We start from the raw sequence: 22,995 nt of genomic DNA on the forward strand, positions 1-22,995 counted from the left end.
GAGTGAGAGGATATCTCACTGTGGTTTTAATTTGCATTTCCCTGATGATTAGTGATGTCAAACATTTTTTCAAATGCCTTACGTTAATTCTTCTTTAAACATTTGATAGAATTCAGCAGTGAAATCATCTGGTTCTGAGGTTTTCGGGGTGTGTCATTAGTGCGTGTTTTTTTAAAATTATGGTATAATACTCATACAAAAATTTTAACCTTATTAGCCATGATATTAGTCCATCTTGTGTTGCTATAAAGGAATACCTGAGACTGGGTAATTTATAAAGAAAAGTGGTTTATTTGGCTCATGATTTTGCAGGCTGTATAAGAAACATGGTGCCCAGCACCTGTTTCTGGTCTGGGTCTCAGGAAGCTTCCATTCGTGGAGCAAGAGAGAGAGGAGGGAGGTCCCAGACACTTTTTAACAACCAAATCTTGCGGGAACTTAGAGTGAGAGTTCACTCAATTTTGTGAGAATGACACCAAGTCTTTCATGAGGGATCCACCCCTTTAACCCAAACACCTCTCACGAGGCCCCATCTTCAATATTGGGAGTGAGATTTCAACATGAGTTTTGAAGGGGACAAATATTCAAACTGTATCAGCCATTTTAAGTATATAATTCAGCAGCATGAAGTACATTAACATGGTTGTGCACTGTCACCACCATCCATCTCCAGAACTCTTTTGGTCTTGCAAAACTGAAACTCTATACCTATTAAATAAGAACTCCTCATTCACCCCCACTCCCAGCCCCTGGCAAACAGCATTATACTCTGTCTCTATGTGACTACTCTAGGTACCTCATATAATTGGAATCACACAGTATTTGTCTTATTGTGTCTGGCTTATTTCATTTTGCATTATGTCCTTAAGATTCATCCATGTTGTAGCATGCGTCAGAATTTTCTTCCTTTTAAAAGCTGAATAATATTTGTGATTAGTTTTTTTATTACCAACTCAATCTCTTTATATACTGGTTTAGTCAGATTTTTTACTTTTTCTTGAGTCAGTTTTGGTAGTTTGTGTTTTTCTTAGAATTAATCTGTTTCATCTAGGTTATCTAATTTATTGATACACAGTTCTGAAAAATCTCTTATAATCCTTTTTATTTCTGCAAAGTTGGTAGTAATGTTCCCTCTTCCATTCCAGATTTTAGTTACTTGAGTCTCCTCACTTATTTTCTTGGTCAGTGTAGCTAAAAGTTTGTCAGTTTCTCTGTTTAAATTTTTTTTTTTTTTTTTTTTGAGACGGAGTTCTGCTCTCGTTGCCCAGGCTAGAGTGCAATGGCACAATGTCAGCTCACAGCAACCTCTGCCTCCTGGGTTCAAGCCGTTCTCCTGCCTCAGCCTCCAGAGTAGCTGGGATTACAGGCATGTGCCACCATGCCCGGCTAATTTTGTATTTTTAGTAGAGACAGGGTTTCTCCATGTTGGTCAGGCTGGTCTCAAACTCCTGACCTCAGGTGATCCACCCACCTCAGCCTCCCAAAGTGCTGGGATTACAGGTGTGAGCCACCACACCAGGCTAAAAACATTTTTTTCATTTAAAATGAAACCGACTTTTGGTTTCTTTGATTTTCTCTAATTTTTTTTCTATTTTCTATTTTGTTTATTTCTGCTTAAATTTTATTATTTTCTTTTTTTCTGCTTTCTTTGAGTTTAGTTTTAGCTTGATGTTCTCCTTCTGTTTAAGGTAGCAAGTTAGGATATTGATTTGAGATCTTTCTTCTTATTTAATGTAGGTTATAAATTTTCTTCTAAGCATGGCTTTAGTTGCATCCTAGAAGTTTTGGTATGTTGTGTTTTTATTTTCATTAATCTCAAAGTATTTTCCATTTTTCTATGATAGAAATCTCTTGTGATTTCTTTTTGACCCATTTTTATTTAGGTATGTGCTGTTTAATTTCCACGTATGCGTACTTGAGAAGAATATATTCTACTCTGGTTAAGTGAAGTATCCTTTACATGTCAGTTAATTCCGATTGGTTTATAATACTGTTCAGTATTTTCTTATTAATCTTCTTTATAGTTTTGTCCATTTTTGAAAGTGAGATATTGAAGTCTCAAAAACTAATATTTTTGAGTTGTCTATTTCTCCTTTCAGTTCTTTCAGTTTATGTTTCATATATTTTGGCACTCCGTTGTTAGGTCCATGCATGTTTATAATTGTTATATCTTCTTGGTTGATTGATCCTTTTATCATTAGATAATGTCTTTGTCCCTAGTAACAATATTTAACAATAGTTATCTAAAAGTCTATTTTTTCCACTAGTATAGTCACTGCAGCTCTCTTTTGATTACTATTTGAATAGTATATCTTTTTTCACCATTTTTCAACCTGTTGGTGTCTTTAAATATAAAATACCTTTGTTGTAGACAGCATATAGTTGGATCTTTTTTTAAAAATCAATTCTGCCAATCTCTTATTTAATTAGAGTGCTTAAACCTTTTACATTAATTACTAACAAGGTGAGATGTATCTATCCCATTCTATTTGTTTTCTATAAGTCATGTCTTTCATGTTCTTCTGTTATTGCTTTCTTTTATATCAAGTAGATATTTTCAAAGGTACCATTTGAATTCCCCATGGTTGCTTTTACTCTGTGTCTTTGAGTTATATTCTTAATGTTGCTCTAGGGATTACAATTAACTTCTTAACTTATAACAATTTAGTTCAGATTAACACTGACTTTATTTTAATAGTATACAAAAGGCCAGACATGGTGGCTCACACCTGTAATCCCAGCACTTTGGGAGGCCGAGGTGGGTGGATCACCTGAGGTCAGGAGTTCGAGATTAGCCTGGCCGAGTTGGTGAAACCTCGTCTCTACTAAAAAAAAATACAAAAATTAGCTGGACTCAGTGGTGCATGCCTGTAATCCCAGCTACTAGGGAGGCTGAGGCTGGAGAATAGCTTGAATCCAGGAGGCAGAGGTTGCAGTGAGCCAAGATCGCGCCACTGCACTCCAGACCGGGTGACAGAGTGAGACTCCATCTCAAAAAAAAAAAAAAAAAAAAGTATACAAAAACTTTGCTTCTGTATAGCTCAATTTCTTCTCATCTTTTTTATGCTGTTATTGTCATATAAGTTACATTCCTATACATTGTGTGTCCAACACAAATTTAAAATTATGCCATTGTCTCTTAAGTCATACAGAACAAAAGAGATACAAACAAAACATACATTTATCCTGTCTTTTATATTTGCCTATGCAGTTACCTTTACCAGTGTTCCTTATTTCTTCGTGTGGATCTGAGTTACTGTCTTTTAACTTCAATCTAAAGTTCTTTCAGTCTGATAGACTGTATTTTATTTCTTGTAGGATAGGTTAACTAATGATTAATTCTCAGTATTCTGAGATAAATTTCCCAGTTTATTTGAGAGTATCTTAATTTCTCCTTCAGTTTCGTAGAATAGTTTTTGCTGGATATAGAATTTTGGTTTATAATCTTTTTCTTTCATGTTCAAATATGTCATTCCCCTGCCTCTGACCTCTGGTTTCTGATGAGTAATCAGCTCTTGTTCTTTTTGAGGATTATTTGTAATTGAAATGTCACTTCTCTTACTGCTTTCAAGATTTTCTTTTTGTCTGTGGCTATGGATAGTTTGATAATAATGTGTATAGATATAGATCTCTTTGAGTTTATCCTATATGAAGTATACTGAACTTCTTGGATGTGTAGATTCACTTTTTAAAATCAAATTTAGGAAGTTTGGGGTCATTGTTTTCTGAAGTATTCTTTCCACTCCTTACCTTTTCTCCTCTCTTTCTGATCTCCCATTATGCATATGTCCGTATGCTGGATGGTATTTTACAGGTCTCCGAGAATGTGTTCATTTTTCTTCATTTTCTTTTCTTTTCATCATTACACTGGATAATCTCAATTGACCTATCTTTACCTCCCTTGATTCTTTCTTCTGCTGTCTCAAATATGCTGTTGATCCTCTCCAAAAATTTTCGTTTCAGTTATTACACTTTTCAACTTCAGAATTTCTATTTGGTTACATATGACTTCAGGGAACAAAGAAAAGTGACAGATGACAGAGAACAAACCAGTAACTTTGGAATCATGAGCAAAAGTTCAAACCTACCGAGCCACAGATGAATGAGTTTCTAAATGCCTTGAATACCACCATCTCAGCTAAAATTAAATTCTGTCAATTTGCATCATAGTGGTATCACATTGCATGAGACTTTTTAAACTGCAAAAAGTTGACATGTGATTCTCAAGCCATATATGTCATGTCATGGGGAAACCTTTTAATTTTTTTTTTTTTTTTTTGAGACAGGGTCTTACTCTGTCACCCAGGATGTAGTGCAGTGGTGCAGTCTCTGCTCACTGCAACCTTCACCTCCTGGGTTCAAGCAATTCTCCTGCCTCAGCCTCCTGAGTAGCCGGGACTACAGAGTAGTGTACACCACTTTGCCCATCTAATTTTTATATTTTTGGTAGAGATGGGGTTTTGCCGTGTCTCCGAGGCTGGTCTCAAACTCCTGACCTCAAGTGATCCTCCCTCCTTGGCCTCCCAAAGTGCTGGGATTACAGGTGTGAGCCACCGTGCCTGGCCACCTTTTAAATCTTTAACTTCTGAAACTTCAAAGGTTCAGGTCTTCTCTGAGCTCTGCCATCAGCTGACTCATGGCTTTAGCTAGAACATTCACATCACTGGGACTGTTTTTCCCACCTGTCAAGTAAAGTTGCTGGACTGATCTTTAATGTCCTTTCCTGCCCTAATGTTTGATAGGTCTAACAGTTGCCATTTTTGATAGATCTGTAGAATAGAAATGATAATAAAACAGAGAAAAATTAAACCAACCCCTTCTGCCATTTTTAACCTGATAAGAATTACTGAATTGCAGAAAAAGAACTCATCAAACTTAACAGGAACTCTTAATCCTGAGTGGATCTGCTACATCATTTTTTCACCTATGACGTTTATCTCTAACGGACATGAAAAGGACAAAATGAATCAGCGATGGCACAGAGCCAGCTGTGTAAAGATTTAGCCCTATGGATAATTAAGGAAAGCGGGTCTAACTGAGGTTAAAAACCAGTGAACCACCTCAAAATTAGATTCCTTTTTGGCTTCTTCTACTGATAATGGTGGTAAGGTAATCTTTGTTTTTTAGGTTTAGCTTGTTGAAACCATTGTCCATTTAGTTAATTAAGCCCTGATTTATATCCTTGGTAAAAGTAAATCTCCTCTTAGAAGTTGTTACTGGTACATGTGGATGGGTTTTCACCTCCTAGTTTTGAGTCATTCAGGTCATTCACTTCATAAGGGATTGGTCCAGTAAGCTGCATTTGTCAGTCTTCCAAATACCAGCATGTAAAGCTTGATCTTTTTTATTCTGTTTATCCTCGGTACTGCCAATTTATCTGAAAGATCAATGAGAACATAAAACGTTTTTCTGCTGTATTCTCACTTTTATTACATCTATAATAAAAATGTAATTTTGGTAAATAAGGGTGGTTCAGTTCATATCAGAAGTGTCTTTTTTTCATTATCTTCCCAGTAGCACCGACAGCCAAAGTGTAATGTTTAGTTACACAGTGGTTTCCCAGTTTCTTGTTCCAATCTACAAACTACAAGCAAAGTTTAACTAAGAGTGATCATTTTTCTCTATCTGCTTTAAATGGGATAAATATAAAGCCAGTAGCCATATATATATATATGCATGTGTCTATATGCATATATATGTATACTTGCATACATATGTTTGTATATGAATACACGATTTTTTTACAGATAAAAATATTTTCTCTGATGTTTAGCTTTGTGAAAATTTGACATATGAAAATATTCACATTTGCATTTCGGAAAAATGACATACTTCATGTTTAGTACTTTATGAGGCATACTTATGAATCATCCAGTAATAAAGCATTAAATAAGAATTTTTAGCCTCTGATAGGAAAAAATATTTGTCAGATACTCTGGAATACAATTTTTTTATAGAACTGAAAGACTGTATACCTCAATTTGACTCTTAAAGAAAGGTTATTGCATATTGTTAAAATAGATCTCATAATCATATCATTAATGAGCAACATAGTGGTTCTCTGCATATATTCCAGCTTTTGTTGGATTAATGTGAAAATTCTAAGATATTACCCTGGTTTACATTTGAGAAAAACTGTTACAAAAGACAGGCAACTAAATGTTTAATTGTCATATTGATCTTTATAATTTTGTGTATGTATATAAGTTTACATGAAGTGTAGTTTCTTAGCTTACCCTTGACTAGTTTCTTTCAGTTTTTCATGTATGTGACTATACACTTCAGAATAAAATGGAAATATCTAGTTACACTTCATCAGGAAGTATGATTATGTTATAGATAACATTGGACTAAAAAGTTTTATACTACACATCCAATGCGTGGTGTAGGAAGTGTAAAAATGTATTCTCACAGTGAATACACAGGAGAAGCCCAGTGCATTGTTCTGGTAATTTCATTTGTAGTAACATGGCATGTTTATCTCTACAGGGGGATCTTTGGATGTATATAGGAAAATGCCAGAACATGTCCTTGGAAGAATTGCAGTAGCAGTAAGTATATGGCTTCAGTGTTAGGAAATTTGAGTGATTTAATCCTTCTAATCAAGCTCATTCTTCTTATATTCTCAATGTTTTTTCTTGTTCTTCAATCCCAGTTGGCTCCTAAGACCTTCTTGATTTTCTCCTGTTTTGTTCTTCTTTTCATAGACCAGCCCACCCAACATCACAACATAGTCACACACTTATGTGCTCCAACCTGTTCTAGTTTCATGTGTTTGCAGGGACCTTGCTATTCTTGTTGACTCGTAAAATTTCCAACTTCTTCTTAAAAAAAAAAATGCTGTTTTTTGTTCTGTTTTTACATTTTGTAGTTATGATTAGCATATGATTAGCAAATACCTAAAAAGTCTGAGTTGTTAAAGCAGTCTATGAGAAAATATTAATTTATTAAGAACAAAGTAGTATTAGTAAAGATTTTTTGCAGTCTTTTTATGTTCTTGGTTTTTAATTTTTTCATCAACTACATCTAGAAATTTATTCCCTTTGTGATTTAAAGCAGTTTTCCCATATTCTTGTATTTTCTATATGCACTAATATACTGATGAAATATATAAACTAAACTAACAATCCTATAATGTTCTCATAAGTTACATATTTCACATTTATAATAATGTAGGTTAAACAGTGTCTAAGAGAAGTCATGGGGTGGTGTAATAGTAAACAATTGCTAAACTAAAGGCACGATGATAACTTCAATGGTTTAATGCAGAACAAAGTGATTGTACCATGTACCATTTAATTAAATGGCTGATTTTCACATTCATTATACATCAAACTGACAACTCAAATTCTTTAATCGAACATGGACACTTATTTAGTCTTAGTTCATTGTAATTCACAGCTTTCCTTTTTTCTTTCTAATTATTAGTGTGAACTGCCCTGGATGATGAGAACTTTCTTTTCTGACGCTATTGCTGCTAAGTAGCTTCTCATCTACATGTGCAGGTAGATTAGTATGAAATTTGAGTACTTAAATCACTATTTTAGATGAAAATAAAAATGTTTCATTTCCTGTTCTAATCCCAGGAGAGAATGAATGCTTTGTGGCTTTTGGCAGTTCTTGGCTGTAAAGTTTAATAACGTGTATAATAAAGGGCAAAAAAAGGCAAGGATACCAATTGAAAAAGAAAAAAGTATACAACTTTTATATACTCAGTTATCTATGGAACTTGGCAAAAATAGAAATCTGCCATCTTCAGTAGAGAAGCATGTTCTTCGTGAACTTCATAAATCTTACTTCCCTCTTGTTTAGGGCATCCACACAAGGCCACCTATCTTTTCAGTTCTACTGGAGTGGGAAGACTGTTGAAGTGAATAGAGTCAGCAGAAAAAATAATTCAGCGTCAAATACAGGGCTTGCCTATTAAGTGAATGAAAATATGACACAAATTATTTTAGTGAAAGGCATTAAAGTAAGAGCTACTCTGAAGGATTGTTTATATTTGCCCTTACATTTTTTTAATTTCTCCCCTAAATATGTGTCCAATTTCTCCAGCTTTTATGGCTCATCAGGTCATAGTAATGAAAACTACTTACAGCTGGAGTAGAAGAAATGCTTTTAATAATTTTGCTCTTTGTCTGCCACGGAAATGATCACCTCCATGCTAAATTCTGCAGGAGCCTGGGTTTGTATAATGCCTCCAAAATGTAGGGTTTTTTTGTATGTTTCCTGAGTAGGCTACAAATTTGGATTATCATTTGTTGCAGCTGACAAACACCAGATTGGCCCATGGCTAATACCTGGCACCAGGAGGGTTGTACTAGTCAAAATAAGACTAGCAAATTGATGGGCTGTGGGCTATGGTGTGTAAACTAAATATTCCCATAGTCTGATTGTGTTCCCAGTATCCTTGGTCATTTCTCTGAAAGTGTACTGAAGATAGCATCAACATCTTTCCCTTGAGTTCCCTCATGGAGGCCAAGAAAACACAAGGGTGCTGTTGCCAAGTCAAAAGCAACAGAATCAGAAAGAGAGAGTAGGGAAATAGGTGTATATTGAATACTTCCTGTGCCAATCACTGTTGCATGCTTTCTATACAAATATTATGTCATTTAGCCTTTACAGCCACCTTGTAAAGTGTGGATTATTGAACATACTCTGTGCACATGCAAGATGAGGTTTGGAAAAGTTAACCAGCTTGCCCAGAGTTATCATCTAATTAGTCAGTACAAATTTGAACACAGGGCTGTCTGACACCAGACCTCTTGCTTTCTCAGTGAGTTTTCCTAACAGAATGAGAAAAAAATAAAATAGAGGCAGGAGTGGAAGAAAGAGCTAGGCTAAAAAATAAAAAGAGAGACTTATGAATGAGAGAATAATGGAGCAACACAATTGCTTCAGATTCTTTTCATGTCTTTAGGTATCTCTCTTTTCCCAAATTAACTTTATTTTCCAGGGTCTAATAATCTGGCATGCAAGGCAGGTTCATAGGTCCAAGGTTCATTACAGCATGGACCTCTGTCGACCTCTGTGATATGTTATTCAAATTTTCTCTTGTAAAATGTATGGCAAGAGAGTTTTTTTTTTTTTTCCCCAAAGGAATTTATATATACCTGATTTCAGCCTTCCAACTTACTCAGTGGCTCAGTGGTTTTTCTCTACTATCCATTTGAATCTGGTCTTCTATAAAGAGGAATGCCTTTCTGCCTTTCCCTGCCACCTAACACATTCTATTTTTCTTCTTATTTCTGAAGCAGCGACATTGTATACTGTATTTTGAGTGCTAATGTTGATTGAAGTTGTCCCTGAAAGGAGGTGCACTTGACATGTCAAGGAGCGAGTGATTGACAACAGATATAAGTACTTTTAGTGTCAAGGCTTTGTCAAGTCATCGTTGTGAAACCCAGCCTACTGAATACCAATAATATCCTTTAGATTTTCAGTTCACAGAGTTCTAGCTCCTTTTTCACCAGAATTTACATGTTTCTAAAGGAAAATGTAGTGTATTTTGACAAAGAATAAGAATATTTTCTTTTTAAATCTCTAACAAAATGAATAATTTTAGCAAATATTATAAAATCAGTATTTGTTTTACTTTTTTCTACCTAACTATCAGAATATATTGGATTGCCTTCCCCTACATGTTTTCTGAAAATTCATTTTGTATGGAACCAATTTTTAGTGGTGAGCTATCTTTAATGGATAGTTTTTATAACATGCAGCTAAGCTTCTAAGTTGAAAATTTTAACCCTTCTTCCTCAGAATGGAGATGATCACCTCCATGCTAAATAAGATGACCTCCTCCTATTACTCAAAGAGAAAATTGTTATCGTTATGGATGTTAATTTTTATAAACATTTAAAGAAATATTTTTGTTATATTTCCTTCTGTGATAAAATTATCATTATTAATATTTTGATATTTCCTTTCTGTATTGTCTTCCTGTCCAGAATACATATGTTTTATTGTAATGCCAGTTATTTCCAAACTCTGGAGCAAGTCATTTGCTATAAAAATGTATGCTGTTCTCTTAGAATAGACAAACATATACTAGAATTGATGAATCTATGTTAGCAAATCTTTCAGGAGCACATTGCACCCTTTGAGAACAATTAAAATATGTTAACCTCTGCTCAGTATTAATTGATATAGATTTTGTCTTCTAGATCTTTAGTATTTGGGAATTGGCTTTCTCCCATTGCATTTCTTATTTCACAGTTGCTCTTAGGCTTCCTTGATCAACTAGAATTCTTGCATATTTAGCCCCTAACCTTTTCTTACCATTTTCAAGATATGTAAACCACTCATTTACTTCTCATGGGTAATGGTAGGTTTTCTTGTTCTTATAGTCCTGACTTACCCAGAATTCTCTATAGTGATGAATACTTGTAAATCTTACAGTAAATTTTGACCAATAGTGATTTGTTCAGTGTATCTGGTGTCTAATTATGAATAGTCAACCTTGAAATTGGTAAGTTCACGCTCATGTGCATATAGGGTCAGTGGTTATGAATAAAACGTGTGCATTTCCTTTTATAGCAATTTATACATAAAGATTTTTTAAGTTTTTAATGGTGACCACTGATTAAATTTTCCACATAGAAGGTAGTACTTGTAACCCATATACTTAGGGTCATGGAAACATCTTTTTTTCAGTATCTCATTCAACTAATTATTCTTAACTCAGGCTATGAGAGTGAAAAATGCAAATCTAATTCAGATGTTTGTATTTTCTCATTTTATTTCCTTGACCTGCCCTTTTAATACCTTGCCTTGTCAACATATATGCTTTGCACCAGCCAGACTGGCTTATGAGGACCATCTTGATATACTTCATTCTTTCCTGCCCCAATATACTTTATAAATTTGGGGGGAGCTTTTTATTTTGAGATTGTTTTAAACTTACAGAAAAGTTGTGAGACTAATACAAAAAATTCCCACAGATGCTTCACCCACATTCCCCAGTTGTTAAAAGTTTACCATATTTGGTTAAAAATCTATAAACATGTTTTTTCCTGAAACATTTGAGAATAAGTTACAGATATCACAGCCTTTATCCCCAAATATGTTAGGTATCTATTTCCTAAGAACAAACCCATTATCTTACATAATCAATGATTAAAATCAGGAAACTAGTATCGATACAATACTATTGTCTACTCAACAGCCCTTATTCAAATTTCACCAATTGTCCAATAATACCCTGTATAGACAAAAGAAAAAAAATTCTGGTCCTACTCCAGTCTAGGATTATTCATTGCATTTGGTTGTCATGTCTCTCTAATGCCTCAGTGTTTGTCTTTCCTTACTTTGATATTTTGGAAGAGTACATTGCCCAGTACTTTGATTATATATTTTTACCTTGACCTAAACACTTCCTTTTCTTTTTTTCATTTAAGTTAAATCCGTTACTCAAGATGTAACACCTTAGTAAGCCTTTCTGACTCCTGATGGGAAAAGCAGTTTCTATTCTACCCACTGCCTTATTTCATTAGTTAACTTATTAAAAATGTCTCTCCAGGCCAGGCATGGTGACTCCCACCTGTAGTCCCAGGGATTTGGGAGGCCGAGGCAGGAGGATCCCTTGAGGCCAGGAGTTCAAGACCAGCCTTGACAACAAAACAAGATCACATCTCTACAAAAAATATTTTAAAATTAGCAGGGTATGGTGGTGTGCACCTGTAGTCCCACCTACTCAGGAGGCTGAGGTGGGAGGATTGTTTGATCCCAGGAATTTGAGGTTACAGTGTGCTATGATTGCACCACTGCACTCCAGCCTGGGCAACAGTGAGATCCTGTCTCAGAAGAAAAGTTTCTCCTTGGTCATAAGTGTCATGACTTCAAAAAAAGTTTTACACACAGAAGTATAGAAAATTAAGAAAGCCATTTTCCCTTTTTCCTGTCTCTCTCCTTCCCTGGCTTAGCATCATTATGAATTCAGCATAGGTACTTCCAGATTATTTTATATACACATGCACTTATTTCTTTCATTTGGAGTACCTTATCTTCAGAAGATTATAAGCTCATTAAAGGTAGGAACCTGTGGCTTTTGCATTTGGTTTTCCCGCAAAGCCTCATACAGAAATGGGAGGTGTTCAGTAAATGCTTATTGATTGACAGAGTTTTAAAGGAAGAGTTAGGCCAGGTGTGGTGGCTTACGCCTGTAATCCTAGCACTTTGGGAGGCTGAGGCAGGAGGATCACTTAAGCCCAGGACTTCAAGACCAGCTTAGGCAACATTAGTGAGATCCCTGTTTCTACCAAAAAAAAAAAAAAAAAAAAAAAATAGCCAGGCATGAAAATAGCCAGGCATAGTGGTGCACACCTGTGGTCCCAGCTACTCAGGCAGCTGAGGTGGAAGGATTGCTTGAGTCCAGGAGGTCAAGGCTACAGTGAGCAGTGATTGTACCCCACAACACTTCAGCCTAGGTGACAGGGTGACACCCTGTCTCAAAAAAAAAAAAATGATGAATGTATTTAAACATGGAAAGTTCCTTATAAAAACCATAATTGATAATTGTACTGTTTTCTTTTTCCTAAATTTAGGTTGTTAAAGGCCTTACTTATTTGTGGAGTTTAAAGATTTTACATAGAGGTATGTGCTGGGCTTATAAGCTTGGACTTAATTTGGGGTGGGGTTGGGTCTCTCCAGATACCTTGATTTTTAAAGTAAGTGTTCTGACATTTAAGCCAGCTGATACATCTGGTACTCAAAAAGATGGCTGCTCTATAAATGTTATTTTTCTTGTTTTCTCCATCAACTGCTCTCATTTAGATTATAAACTTGGTAGTGTGTTTTTGTGAATCACCTTTGTCAAACTTGTAAAAAGATATTTCATAGTATTTGAAAATAACAGGATCTTGTTTGTCTTACTTAACTATTGTTAATGCAAAACCTTTGCTTTCTGTACAATTACATCCTTCCTTCTATTAACATTTCAGATAGCATCACACACTGTTCCTTAAGAGATTGCTTCACATACCTGGAAAGAAAAACTTTATTTTTAATTTTTTTAAAGATGAGGTCTTGCTCTGTTGGCCAGGTTGGTGTTAAACCCCTAGCCTCAAGCAGTCCTCCTACCTTGGCCTCCCAGAGTGCTAGGATTCAGACAGGAGCCACCGCGCCTGGCCAAAAGTAAAACTTTAAATAAGATATTGGTGAAAGCATCAGGAATAGTCCCCTTGTCTAGTAACAGAACACATGAGAGAATAATCAGATGAGTGTTGAATATTGCAAAAGGAATCTCCTTTTGTTTTTTTAATGTTCCCAAAATATCTGAATTCATTTGGAGCAAATTATTAAGTGAGAAAGAGACTATAACAAAGCAACTTCAAGGCCTAGTGTTACTAACAGTGCTGTTTAATTTTACACATCTGCTCATCTTAGCTGTATGTACATTTGGGGAATGGAACAGCATACACATTAGATGTGACTAAAGGAAAGTTTTTTCTTTTAAGGATATAAACTGTGAGATGGAGAAAACAACTGATATTTTCAACTGTGATGTCATATCTGTCACTAAGGGTTGTTTTCTTTTGTGGTGGTTTTAATATCCTAGTGATTCCACATTTCTTCTGAAATCCTCCTTTTTAATAAGGGTATCTAGATTTTGACAAATCAAATAGTCAGGTTTTTGAAGGTATTTAACTGACTAAATGGAATCATAAACTAGATTTATTTTTAAAGCCAGTCCACTCCATTTCTAGAGTATAGTTGGTGCGAAAGGTAGGTGTAGGGAGAGTGAGTTTTGTTAGTGTTACTTTCTCTGGGTATAAATAAGTGTGTAAACAAATTTGGTGGATGAAAAAAAATTGAACATTTTTGACTACCAAGAGTACGAGATAACAGTATTCAACATGATATAACTTATATTGTTTCTATTCCCTGTACGCCTACCTCCGCACACCCAGCAACCGGTAAAGTGGTGATAGCCATTTTAATAAGAATTAACCCAATGGTCAGTTCTCAAAATTTTATTGATTTTTAAAAAAATGGACATCTATCCATTTGACAAAAGAACTAAAGGAAAAACATCCATTCTTAATAGTAAAGCTTTCTTTAAAAGGGCAGTGCCATGGAAATTGGAGTGTTGTTAGAAAGTGAGTGTTAGGATCATCATGTATCTGGGCATACAGGTTAATTCTGGCTTGTAATGAAATCCCTCTCTAGCTATAACTTTGTGCAAGGAATCTTAGTAGCACAAAGAACTATAGTGGATAGGGAAATACGTTTTAGTTATTCTGCCATTATCTTGATTTTTCTTCTTTAAAATTAGAAATCATGCTGATAAGTTGATGGACCTTTCGTATTCCTGTATCTAAATTTTTTTATTTTAATTTTTACTCTGGGTTTGGGAGAAATAACTAAATTTTTCATTTGAAATGGGATCTTGATAGACATGTTTCAGATGGATTTGTCTGGATCTAAAAATAATGTCTAGGGTCAGATTCTCAGTATAAACCACTTCATGATCACTGTAGCCAAGCTTGGTTGACCAGAGCCTCTCAGAAGCCAGTAGGTCCTTCTTTTCATCCCTGGTTGCAACTTGGGCTAAGAAAGGCCTCTTTCGTTAGTGACGGACAAGGGCTGCAGTGGTTTGACTGATGGAGAGCATAGAGGTTTCAAGAGGGAATCCTGGGCCTGTACTTATTTTTTCAGTTGGTGCTGGCCAGCCCAATTCCTACGGAGAGTAGCCTGCTATAAAATGCCACCTGTTGTGAGAAGAAGACATCTGTTGGGGACACAGTAGGAGCAGTGGTAGAGGGCTGACAAGTCCTTTCAAGGAATTTCAGTGAATGAGTGTGCACCTACATCTGTCTCAATGGAAAGACTAACGAATTGCAGTGCAGATAAACAGTTATGTCCCAGTAGTTATGGCCACTCAACTACAGAAATAAATATCCTGTGGTAATACACCTCATTAAATATATTCATATGTAGCTTTTGAGTTTCCCAGCTATTCATGGAAACTTTTACCTTCTGGACTTAAAAGCATGTGTTTTTACTGAAGCGTCAAAGAAGCCATGTGTCCCTGAAGACTTTTGTAAAGCATTGTAATGAGAAATTTACCTTAGATTGAGTAGTTGTTAACTTAATATTTTAGAGGTTTTTTCCATATTTAATAACTTGGATTCCATAAAAATAAGATTAAAGATGCATTTTTATTTACCAAAAAGCTATTTAATTTTCTTCTAGATTAAAAAATTGTAGCTTTTTAGATCAGTTCAATCAGGCAATTAAAGATCAGAGCTTTTAAGTTCAGCTAAGGCAATGAAATAGGTAATATACTTGTTTATGCACTTTTGCTATATAAGCTCATTGCTGTTCCTTCTTAAAAGCACATGTACTCATTTTTGCTTTCTCTAAATGAATGATGATGGGAATTCTAGCTGAACATGTGTCACATTGTCAAATCAAAAACAGGGGTCCTTCTGCAGGGGCTGGGGGAGCCTGGTTTAGGCATTGTGACAGGACAGTGAAAAGAAGATGGTGAAAGAGGAATACTAATGAGTGATCTATACCTCTTCCTCCTTTGTCTTGGTCTAAGTACCTATGTTGTCCTCTGATCATCGTTTTCTAATGCTGTTCTTAAAAACCAGAGTAAAAAAAAAAAGAAATTGCTTTGTACTTATGGGCACAAATTTCAAAAGATTAAGAAATGGAGATGTGTTCAGTATCTAATGAGAAAAGAGAACAAACTATTTCTCACATTTATATGGCTTCCTTGGAATACAGTGGTCCGGATTTTAGCTATAGAAAGTGTATAAATAAATAGTATATTACAGAATTTATTAAACGTAGTTAATGGCTTCCAAACAAACTCTTAAACCTGGAGTCTCTCCCGTAGTTTATATCCAGTGAGGACTGTAGAGTAGAATGAAATCTGAGCAATAAGCAGCGGCAAACCACTCATCCCATGAGGCTTGTTAGTCTGGTAAAAGTTAGTTTATTTGATAGTATATTATGTTAACTGGAAATTGTTTTGGAAATTGAAGCACAGCAGTTGCTATTCATAATGGATCATCAAATGTTATATTCAGTCAGGTGTTACTATTGTTTATTTTGCTCTTTTTAAGATTTGGTTGAGATATATGTGCAGGGACTTTATAAACTATTGAATGCTAAGAATGTGGCATGTTTTTATTATAACCATGAATTAATCACTTTATTCAGTTAATAAGAATACACCACTCCAAAACCAAGACAGGGAGAGAGTTTATTATACTTTATATTACTGAGTCAAAAATTATGAAAATCTTTTCTCTAAAATAAACCAAACGTGTGATAATTCCACATGAGGACATAATTATTAAAAATGTTTGAAATGCCCACCAAATTAACTACTGTGGAAAAGTTGTCTTTATTAAAAGGCATATGTGAGAGCACTATAAGCATAGCATGTGCTGACTATGGGTAAAAACAAAGAAAATGAACAGTGAGAAAATCTGTTAGGCCAGATCCGACATTACAGGAAACATCGCAGCTTTACTTCAAAACATACATCGCCACTAATGAGGTGAGAGCCCTGCATATTAATAAACCTACAGCTCCAGTCATAGCCATCATTACCCACATCAAACATAAATACAAGATTAACACCTATGCCATTTCTTGGGAAGATGTGAGAATGCCCTGGTAGTAACTGCTCTCTCTTTCCCTGAGGATAAAAAATAGAAATGCAAGGGTAATGAGAATAGAACTTAGATTAAGAAAATAAAATTGGCAATCATTCTGGGGCCATCTTACACAGATGCAGAAGTTTATAGAAGAAAAAAAAACCTATATAGTTGGTGTGCCAGGAATTTTTTTGTATATATAAACCTGGTTAGTTTCATTTACTTTCTCCAATAGGAGAACTTTTAAAAAATATGTTTTTGCAGAAATTCTGTAGGAAAATGCTGGCCAGATAGATTTGTGTTTAAAGAAACTAAGCCTTGTAGTCTCAGTATACATGTTACAAATTTTATTTTCTACCCTTGGCTTTTCTCTTTTATAAATCTGGCCTCACACAGACTTTCCAATTAGTACTACCTTAGATACCAAAGCCAGTGTTAGTTTGATCATTCAGCAACTATTTATTTTATACCTACTACGTTCTAGTCGCTGTTCACAGTACTTGAAACACATCAATACGAGAAACAAAAGATTTCTATGATCATAGAACTCATATTCTAGCAGTGATAGAGTGTGTTAGGAAACATTTCTTAAACAATAACATACATAATAAGTAAAATACAGAGTGTGTTAAAGGGTTGTTAATAATAGAAAAGAAAAAGTAGATTGAGGTTAGGGGAGGCAAAGGGTAGGTTGCGTATTAATCAAAGAAACCTCATAGGGAAGATGAGTTTGGAAGGAAGGCTTGAAAGGGGAGAGTTACTAGTCAAGTAGATATATGAGAAACAGTTAGAGTAGACACCACAGGATGTGCCCGGAGTGTTAGTGGAACAGCAAAGAGGCCAGTGTGTCTGTATCTGAGTGTGGGAGACAAGAGTAGAATCAGCTGTTAGGAAAATGTTTTGGTAATTAAGGTAAGTTTCAGGGGCCCAGATCAGGGAGATAGTTATAAAGATGGGGAGAAGTGGTGATTCTGGATATATTTTAAATGTATAGTTGATAGAATTTCCTGATGGATTGCTTGTGACTTTTAAGAGAAAGGCACCAAGATTGCTTAAATTGTTAACAGTTTAGTATGCTAAAAATACTTCTTGCTACTTTCTTTCCCTGAAAAGAGATAACAACAAAAAACCTGATAATATGAAGTGCTGACTAGAATACAGAGCAACTAGAATTCTCATACATTGCTGGTAGAAATATAAAATGGTACAGCTGCTTTGAAAAATAGTTTGACAATTTCTTGCAACGTGATTCAGCAGTCCCCTTCCTAGATATTTACCCAAGAGAAAGGAAAACATATGTCCACACAAAAACTTTAGGCAACTCTTTATAGTGGCTTTATTCATAATAGCTCCAAACTGGAAACAACCCAAATGTCTTTCAGCTGGTAAATGGAAAAACAGACTGTAATACATCCACAGAGTGGAATATTACTCAGCAATAAAACAAGCTACTGATACATGTAACAACATGGGTGAATATCAGATACTTCATGTTAAATGAAGGAGGCTGACTCAAAGGGTTACCAGCTGTGTGATTCCACTTATATGACATTCTGCAAAAGGCAGAATACATACATGGAAAAAGCAAAATACAATCTTCCATCCTATGGGATGGAACATCAACATCACTGGTTGACAAATAGTGGAGGAGGAGTTGACTGTAAAGGCATGAAGGAACATTTTGGTATGTTGGAAATGTTCTGTAGCTTGATTTTTGTGGTAGTTACATGGTTATATGTGTTTTTTAGCAAACAAAGACCTGTGCACCTGAAAAGGGTGAGTGAATTTTACTGTGTATAAATTATGCCTCAGTAAACCAAATTTTAAAATTAAAAAGTAAACCAGATTTACAGAGAAAAGGTCTTCTTACATCTTAGCAGTGCAGTAGACACTCTAGAAAGAAGTTTTCCCTGCCAAAAGGACAAACCATTCTTTCAAAGGGTCTTGGTGATTCTGTCATTATTTCTGTATCTTCATGGCTCCTGACAAATCCTACCTAGGTTTGATCTAGTAACTCAGTAGCTTAAAAAACAGCCAGCCAACCCCCCCACCCCAAGAAAAAAAAACAACCCTTGTGATTTAAAGGATATCTACAATGCCAGAAAGAGACAGACAGGGTCAGGGAAGGGAGGATAGTGGGAAGAGAAACAGAAACTTAGAAGTTGCTGTTATCATTGGCACAGTTTGAAACATCTGGAAATTGGACAGTTCTTTCTGTAGTTAAGCCGATTTTTTCCCCAGAGATATTACCAAGAATTGCGTATCTGCAGAGCTGACTTAACCTGTTGGACAATTTTAAAAGCTCAGTTTCTAAGAAGGAATAAGGCTTTATCTGACATTCCCAATTCAGTCCTACTGACTGACTGCCTCACTGGGTAACCCCAGAAAGACAGATCACTCCTGTTCTCTTTGCCTCTGTTCCCTCATATATACTATGAAAGAGTAGCTGGATGATCACTCAGATTTCTTCAAGAGCTAAGGTTCTGGGTTCTGTGATTTCCTGACTGAAGGAAGTGTGACCTGTTGATAAGGTGGGGAACAAAGAAAATCAGAGAGACATAAAAGAAAAGAAAGAGAAAAGGGAGGGGAGAATTTCCAAGAGTAGATTTTGTGATGAAAATAATAACAATAATGACTATTAAGCATGTACTCTGTACCAGGCACTGTTCTAGGTGCTTAATGTATATAAATTATTTAAGGTATTCCTTCAAAGTGGGAAATTCTAGGAAATATGAAATGTTTTAAAACTGAAGATAAGAGACTAAAGTATAAAACAAATAATTGAAAATTAAAGCCGTGTGCCTTAGCTAAGAAAATGTTGCTTTCTAAACCAGAGTGATGTTATCAAATCAAAAGGCATCTTTAAGGGAAACTGTTTTTAAAGTATCAGGGACACTGAAAATGAAGTATTATAATTAATAAGGAATTATAATAAGGACATGTAAAGTCACAACTTGGATGGAAAGCAAGAACACGTTTTTTTTATTTTTATTTTATTATTATTATACTTTAAGTTTTAGGGTACATGTGCACAATGTGCAGGTTACTTGCATATGTATACATGTGCCATGCTGGTGTGCTGCACCCATTAACTCGTCATTTAACATTAGGTATATCTCCTAATGCTATCCCTCCCCCCCCCCCCACCCCACAACAGTCCCCAGAGTGTGATGTTCCCCTTCCTGTGTCCATGTGTTCTCATTGTTCAGTTCCCACCTATGAGTGAAAACATGTGGTGTTTGGTTTTTTGTCCTCACGATAGTTTACTGAGAATGATGATTTCCAATTTCATCCATGTCCCTACAAAGGACATGAACTCATCATTTTGTATGGCTGCATAGTACTCCATGGTATGTATGTGCTACATTTTCTTAATCCAGTGTATCATTGTTGGACATTTGGGTTGGTTCCAAGTCTTTGCTATTGTGAATAGTGCCGCAGTAAACATACGTATGCATGTGTCTTTATAGCAGCATGATTTATAGTCCTTTGGGTATATACCCAGTAATGGGATGGCTGGGTCAAATGGTATTTCTAGTTCTAGATCCCTGAGGAATCGCCACACTGACTTCCACAATGGTTGAACTAGTTTACAGTCCCACCAACAGTGTAAAAGTGTTCCTATTTCTCCACATCCTCTCCAGCACCTGTTGTTTCCTGACTTTTTAATGATCGCCATTCTAACTGGTGTGAGATGGTATCTCATTGTGGTTTTGATTTGCATTTCTCTGATGGCCAGTGATGGTGAGCATTTTTTCATGTTTTTTGGCTGCATAAATGTCTTCTTTTGAGAAGTGTCTGTTCATGTCCTTCGCCCATTTTGATAGGGTTGTTTGTTTTTTTCTTGTAAATTTGTTTGAGTTCATTGTAGATTCTGGATATTAGCCCTTTGTCAGATGAGTAGGTTGCGAAAATTTTCTCACATTCTGTAGGTTGCCTGTTCACTCTGATGGTAGTTTCTTTTGCTGTGCAGAAGCTCTTTAGTTTAATTAGATCCCATTTGTCAATTTTGGCTTTTGTTGCCATTGCTTTTGGTGTTTTAGACATGAAGTCCTTGCCCATGCCTATGTCCTGAATGGTAATGCCTAGGTTTTCTTCTAGGGTTTTTACAGTTTTAGGTCTAACGTTTAAGTCTTTAATCCATCTTGAATTAATTTTTGTATAAGGTGTAAGGAAGGGATCCAGTTTCAGTTTTCTACATATGGCTAGCCAGTTTTCCCAGCACCATTTATTAAATAGGGAATCCTTTCCCCATTGCTTGTTTTTGTCAGGTTTGTCAGAGATCAGATAGTTGTAGATATGCAGTGTTATTTCTGAGGGCTCTGTTCTGTTCCGTTGATCTATATCTGTGTTTTGGTACCAGTACCATGCTGTTTTGTTTACTGTAGCCTTGTAGTATAGTTTGAAGTCAGGTAGCATGATTCCTCCAGCTTTGTTCTTTTGGCTTAGGATTGACTTGGCGATGCGGGCTCTTTTTTGGTTCCATATGAACTTTAAAGTAGTTTTTTCCAATTCTGGAACACTTTTTTTTTTAATCTTTTTATTGTGAAACAATTGTAGATCCACAGGAAGTTGCAAAAAAATGCACAAGACAGTCCCATCTAAGGGCATCCTTTTTAAGGAAGGAATTTTGAAGAAAATGGGAAGGTGAGAGGGTAACAGTTCAAAATAGTGTAGGCAGGTAAATGTTATATATTTGATATTGTCCTTTAAGTGAAATCAGTATAAATTTCAAGATTAAAAATGTTATAAGAATATTTGTATTATATTCCAAAATTATTTTGTTATATTTATTAAATGGGAAAAGAGAAATGGTTTGGTAGAGGTAAGATGTTTGAATTCCTTAGGAAAGAAATTTTGATGTCAAGGTGGTAGTTAAAATAGTATGTTAGTGTGTGTAAAAGTTGGGATTTGTGGCAAAAATAAATTAGGGAATGATTATTTTCTGGATAAAGTGATTCTTAAACAAAAGAATTCTTGGAAAGTATTGCTATCAATAGAAAACTAACCTGATTAATTTTTAATGATTTATTAAAAGATAATTTGCATAAAGCTTTGTAACAGTCTTTTTTGCAGAGATCTACATAGTTTGTGATTAACTATATACATTATAGTGAATTTTTAAATAACCTATGACATATTTTTGCTTTCTGGAGGATCAGTTTTTGTTTGTTTGTTTATTTTTTTGAAACAGAGTCTCACTCTGCCACCCAGGCTGGAGTGCAGTGGCACAATCTCGGCTCACTGCAACCTCCACCTCCCAGGTTCAAACGATTCTCCTGCCCCAGCCTTCCAAGTAGCTGGGACTACACGCACGTGCCTCCATGCCCGGCTAATTTTTGTATTTTTAGTAGAGACAGGGTTTCACCGTGTTAGCCAGGCTGGTCTCGATCTCCTGACCTCGTGATCCACCCGTCTCGGCCTCCCAAAGTGCTGAGATTACAGGCATGAGCCACCGTGCCCGGCCCCAAACACTTTTTTAAAAGAACTGGTTAGTGTTTGAGTAACCCAAGTCAATTTAAAAGGAGTCATTCCCAGTAGGTTTTATGTTGCCATGTGTAATGATGAGAGAGCTAGTATGTGCATTCTTCCTTCCCTGAGCTCTGAGGCTGTTTAATCAGATGGGTCTGGAAGGAGGCATTTATGTTATACAAGTGCTAGTGTTGAGAGCACGGTTAACACCCTATCTCCTGTGTAAAAATCATTTCCATATTGTCCTTTAAATATAATAAATATTAATCACATCCAGCGCTATAGTAGATTATAACTTGTGAATGTGTATGTTTTTGAAAAGAAAAAAAAGACTTAGCCCATTAACAGGGTAAACAAACTCTGACTCTAGGTTGTTGGTTTTTCTCCAGCTCTGACACTATCCACACAAATGAACATCTCGAGAAATTAAGCCTCTTTCCCCATATTGGTCATTCATTCTATTTACCTTGGGTGATCACAGGGTATTTCTGTATTTGCAGTATGTTGTGATTTTCAAGAGATCAGAAATGCTACATGTCTTAAAAGTATTCTTTTAAAAGAATATGTGCCTAGAATATATAAAGAACTCTCAAAACTCAATGGTAGAAAAACAAACAATCCAATTAGAAAATGGGCAAAGACATGAAGAGACATTCCACTGAAGAGTATACACAGATGGCAAATAAGCACATGAAAAAGATGTTCAATATCATTAGCCTTTAGGGAAATGCAAATTAAAACCACCATGAGATATTACTATATACCTATCAGAATGGCTAAAATAAAAAATAGTAACAATAGCAAATGAGGATGCAGAAAAATTGGATCACTAATACATTGCTGGTAGGAATGTAAAATGATGCAGCCCCACTGCTGACATTTAAAAAAAAAAGAAAGAAAGCTAGAC

General features: G+C 35.6%; 1 protein-coding gene across 6 annotated transcripts in view; it reads left to right on the forward strand.

Annotated features, from left to right (window-relative positions):
* The window catches only part of MAP2K5 (mitogen-activated protein kinase kinase 5), a 264,622-nt gene that overhangs the window by 108,669 nt on the left and 132,958 nt on the right, over positions 1-22,995 (forward strand). For all 6 annotated transcript variants that reach the window (XM_055362709.2, XM_004056378.5, XM_004056379.5 and 3 more), the window contains 2 exons: positions 6,490-6,551; positions 12,546-12,594. In XM_055362709.2, the coding sequence (XP_055218684.1) occupies positions 6,490-6,551; positions 12,546-12,594 (111 nt within the window). The remainder of the gene's footprint in view (positions 1-6,489; positions 6,552-12,545; positions 12,595-22,995) is intronic.

Source organism: Gorilla gorilla, chromosome 16 (genome assembly GCF_029281585.2).
Source record: "Gorilla gorilla gorilla isolate KB3781 chromosome 16, NHGRI_mGorGor1-v2.1_pri, whole genome shotgun sequence".
Lineage (NCBI taxonomy): Eukaryota > Metazoa > Chordata > Mammalia > Primates > Hominidae > Gorilla > Gorilla gorilla.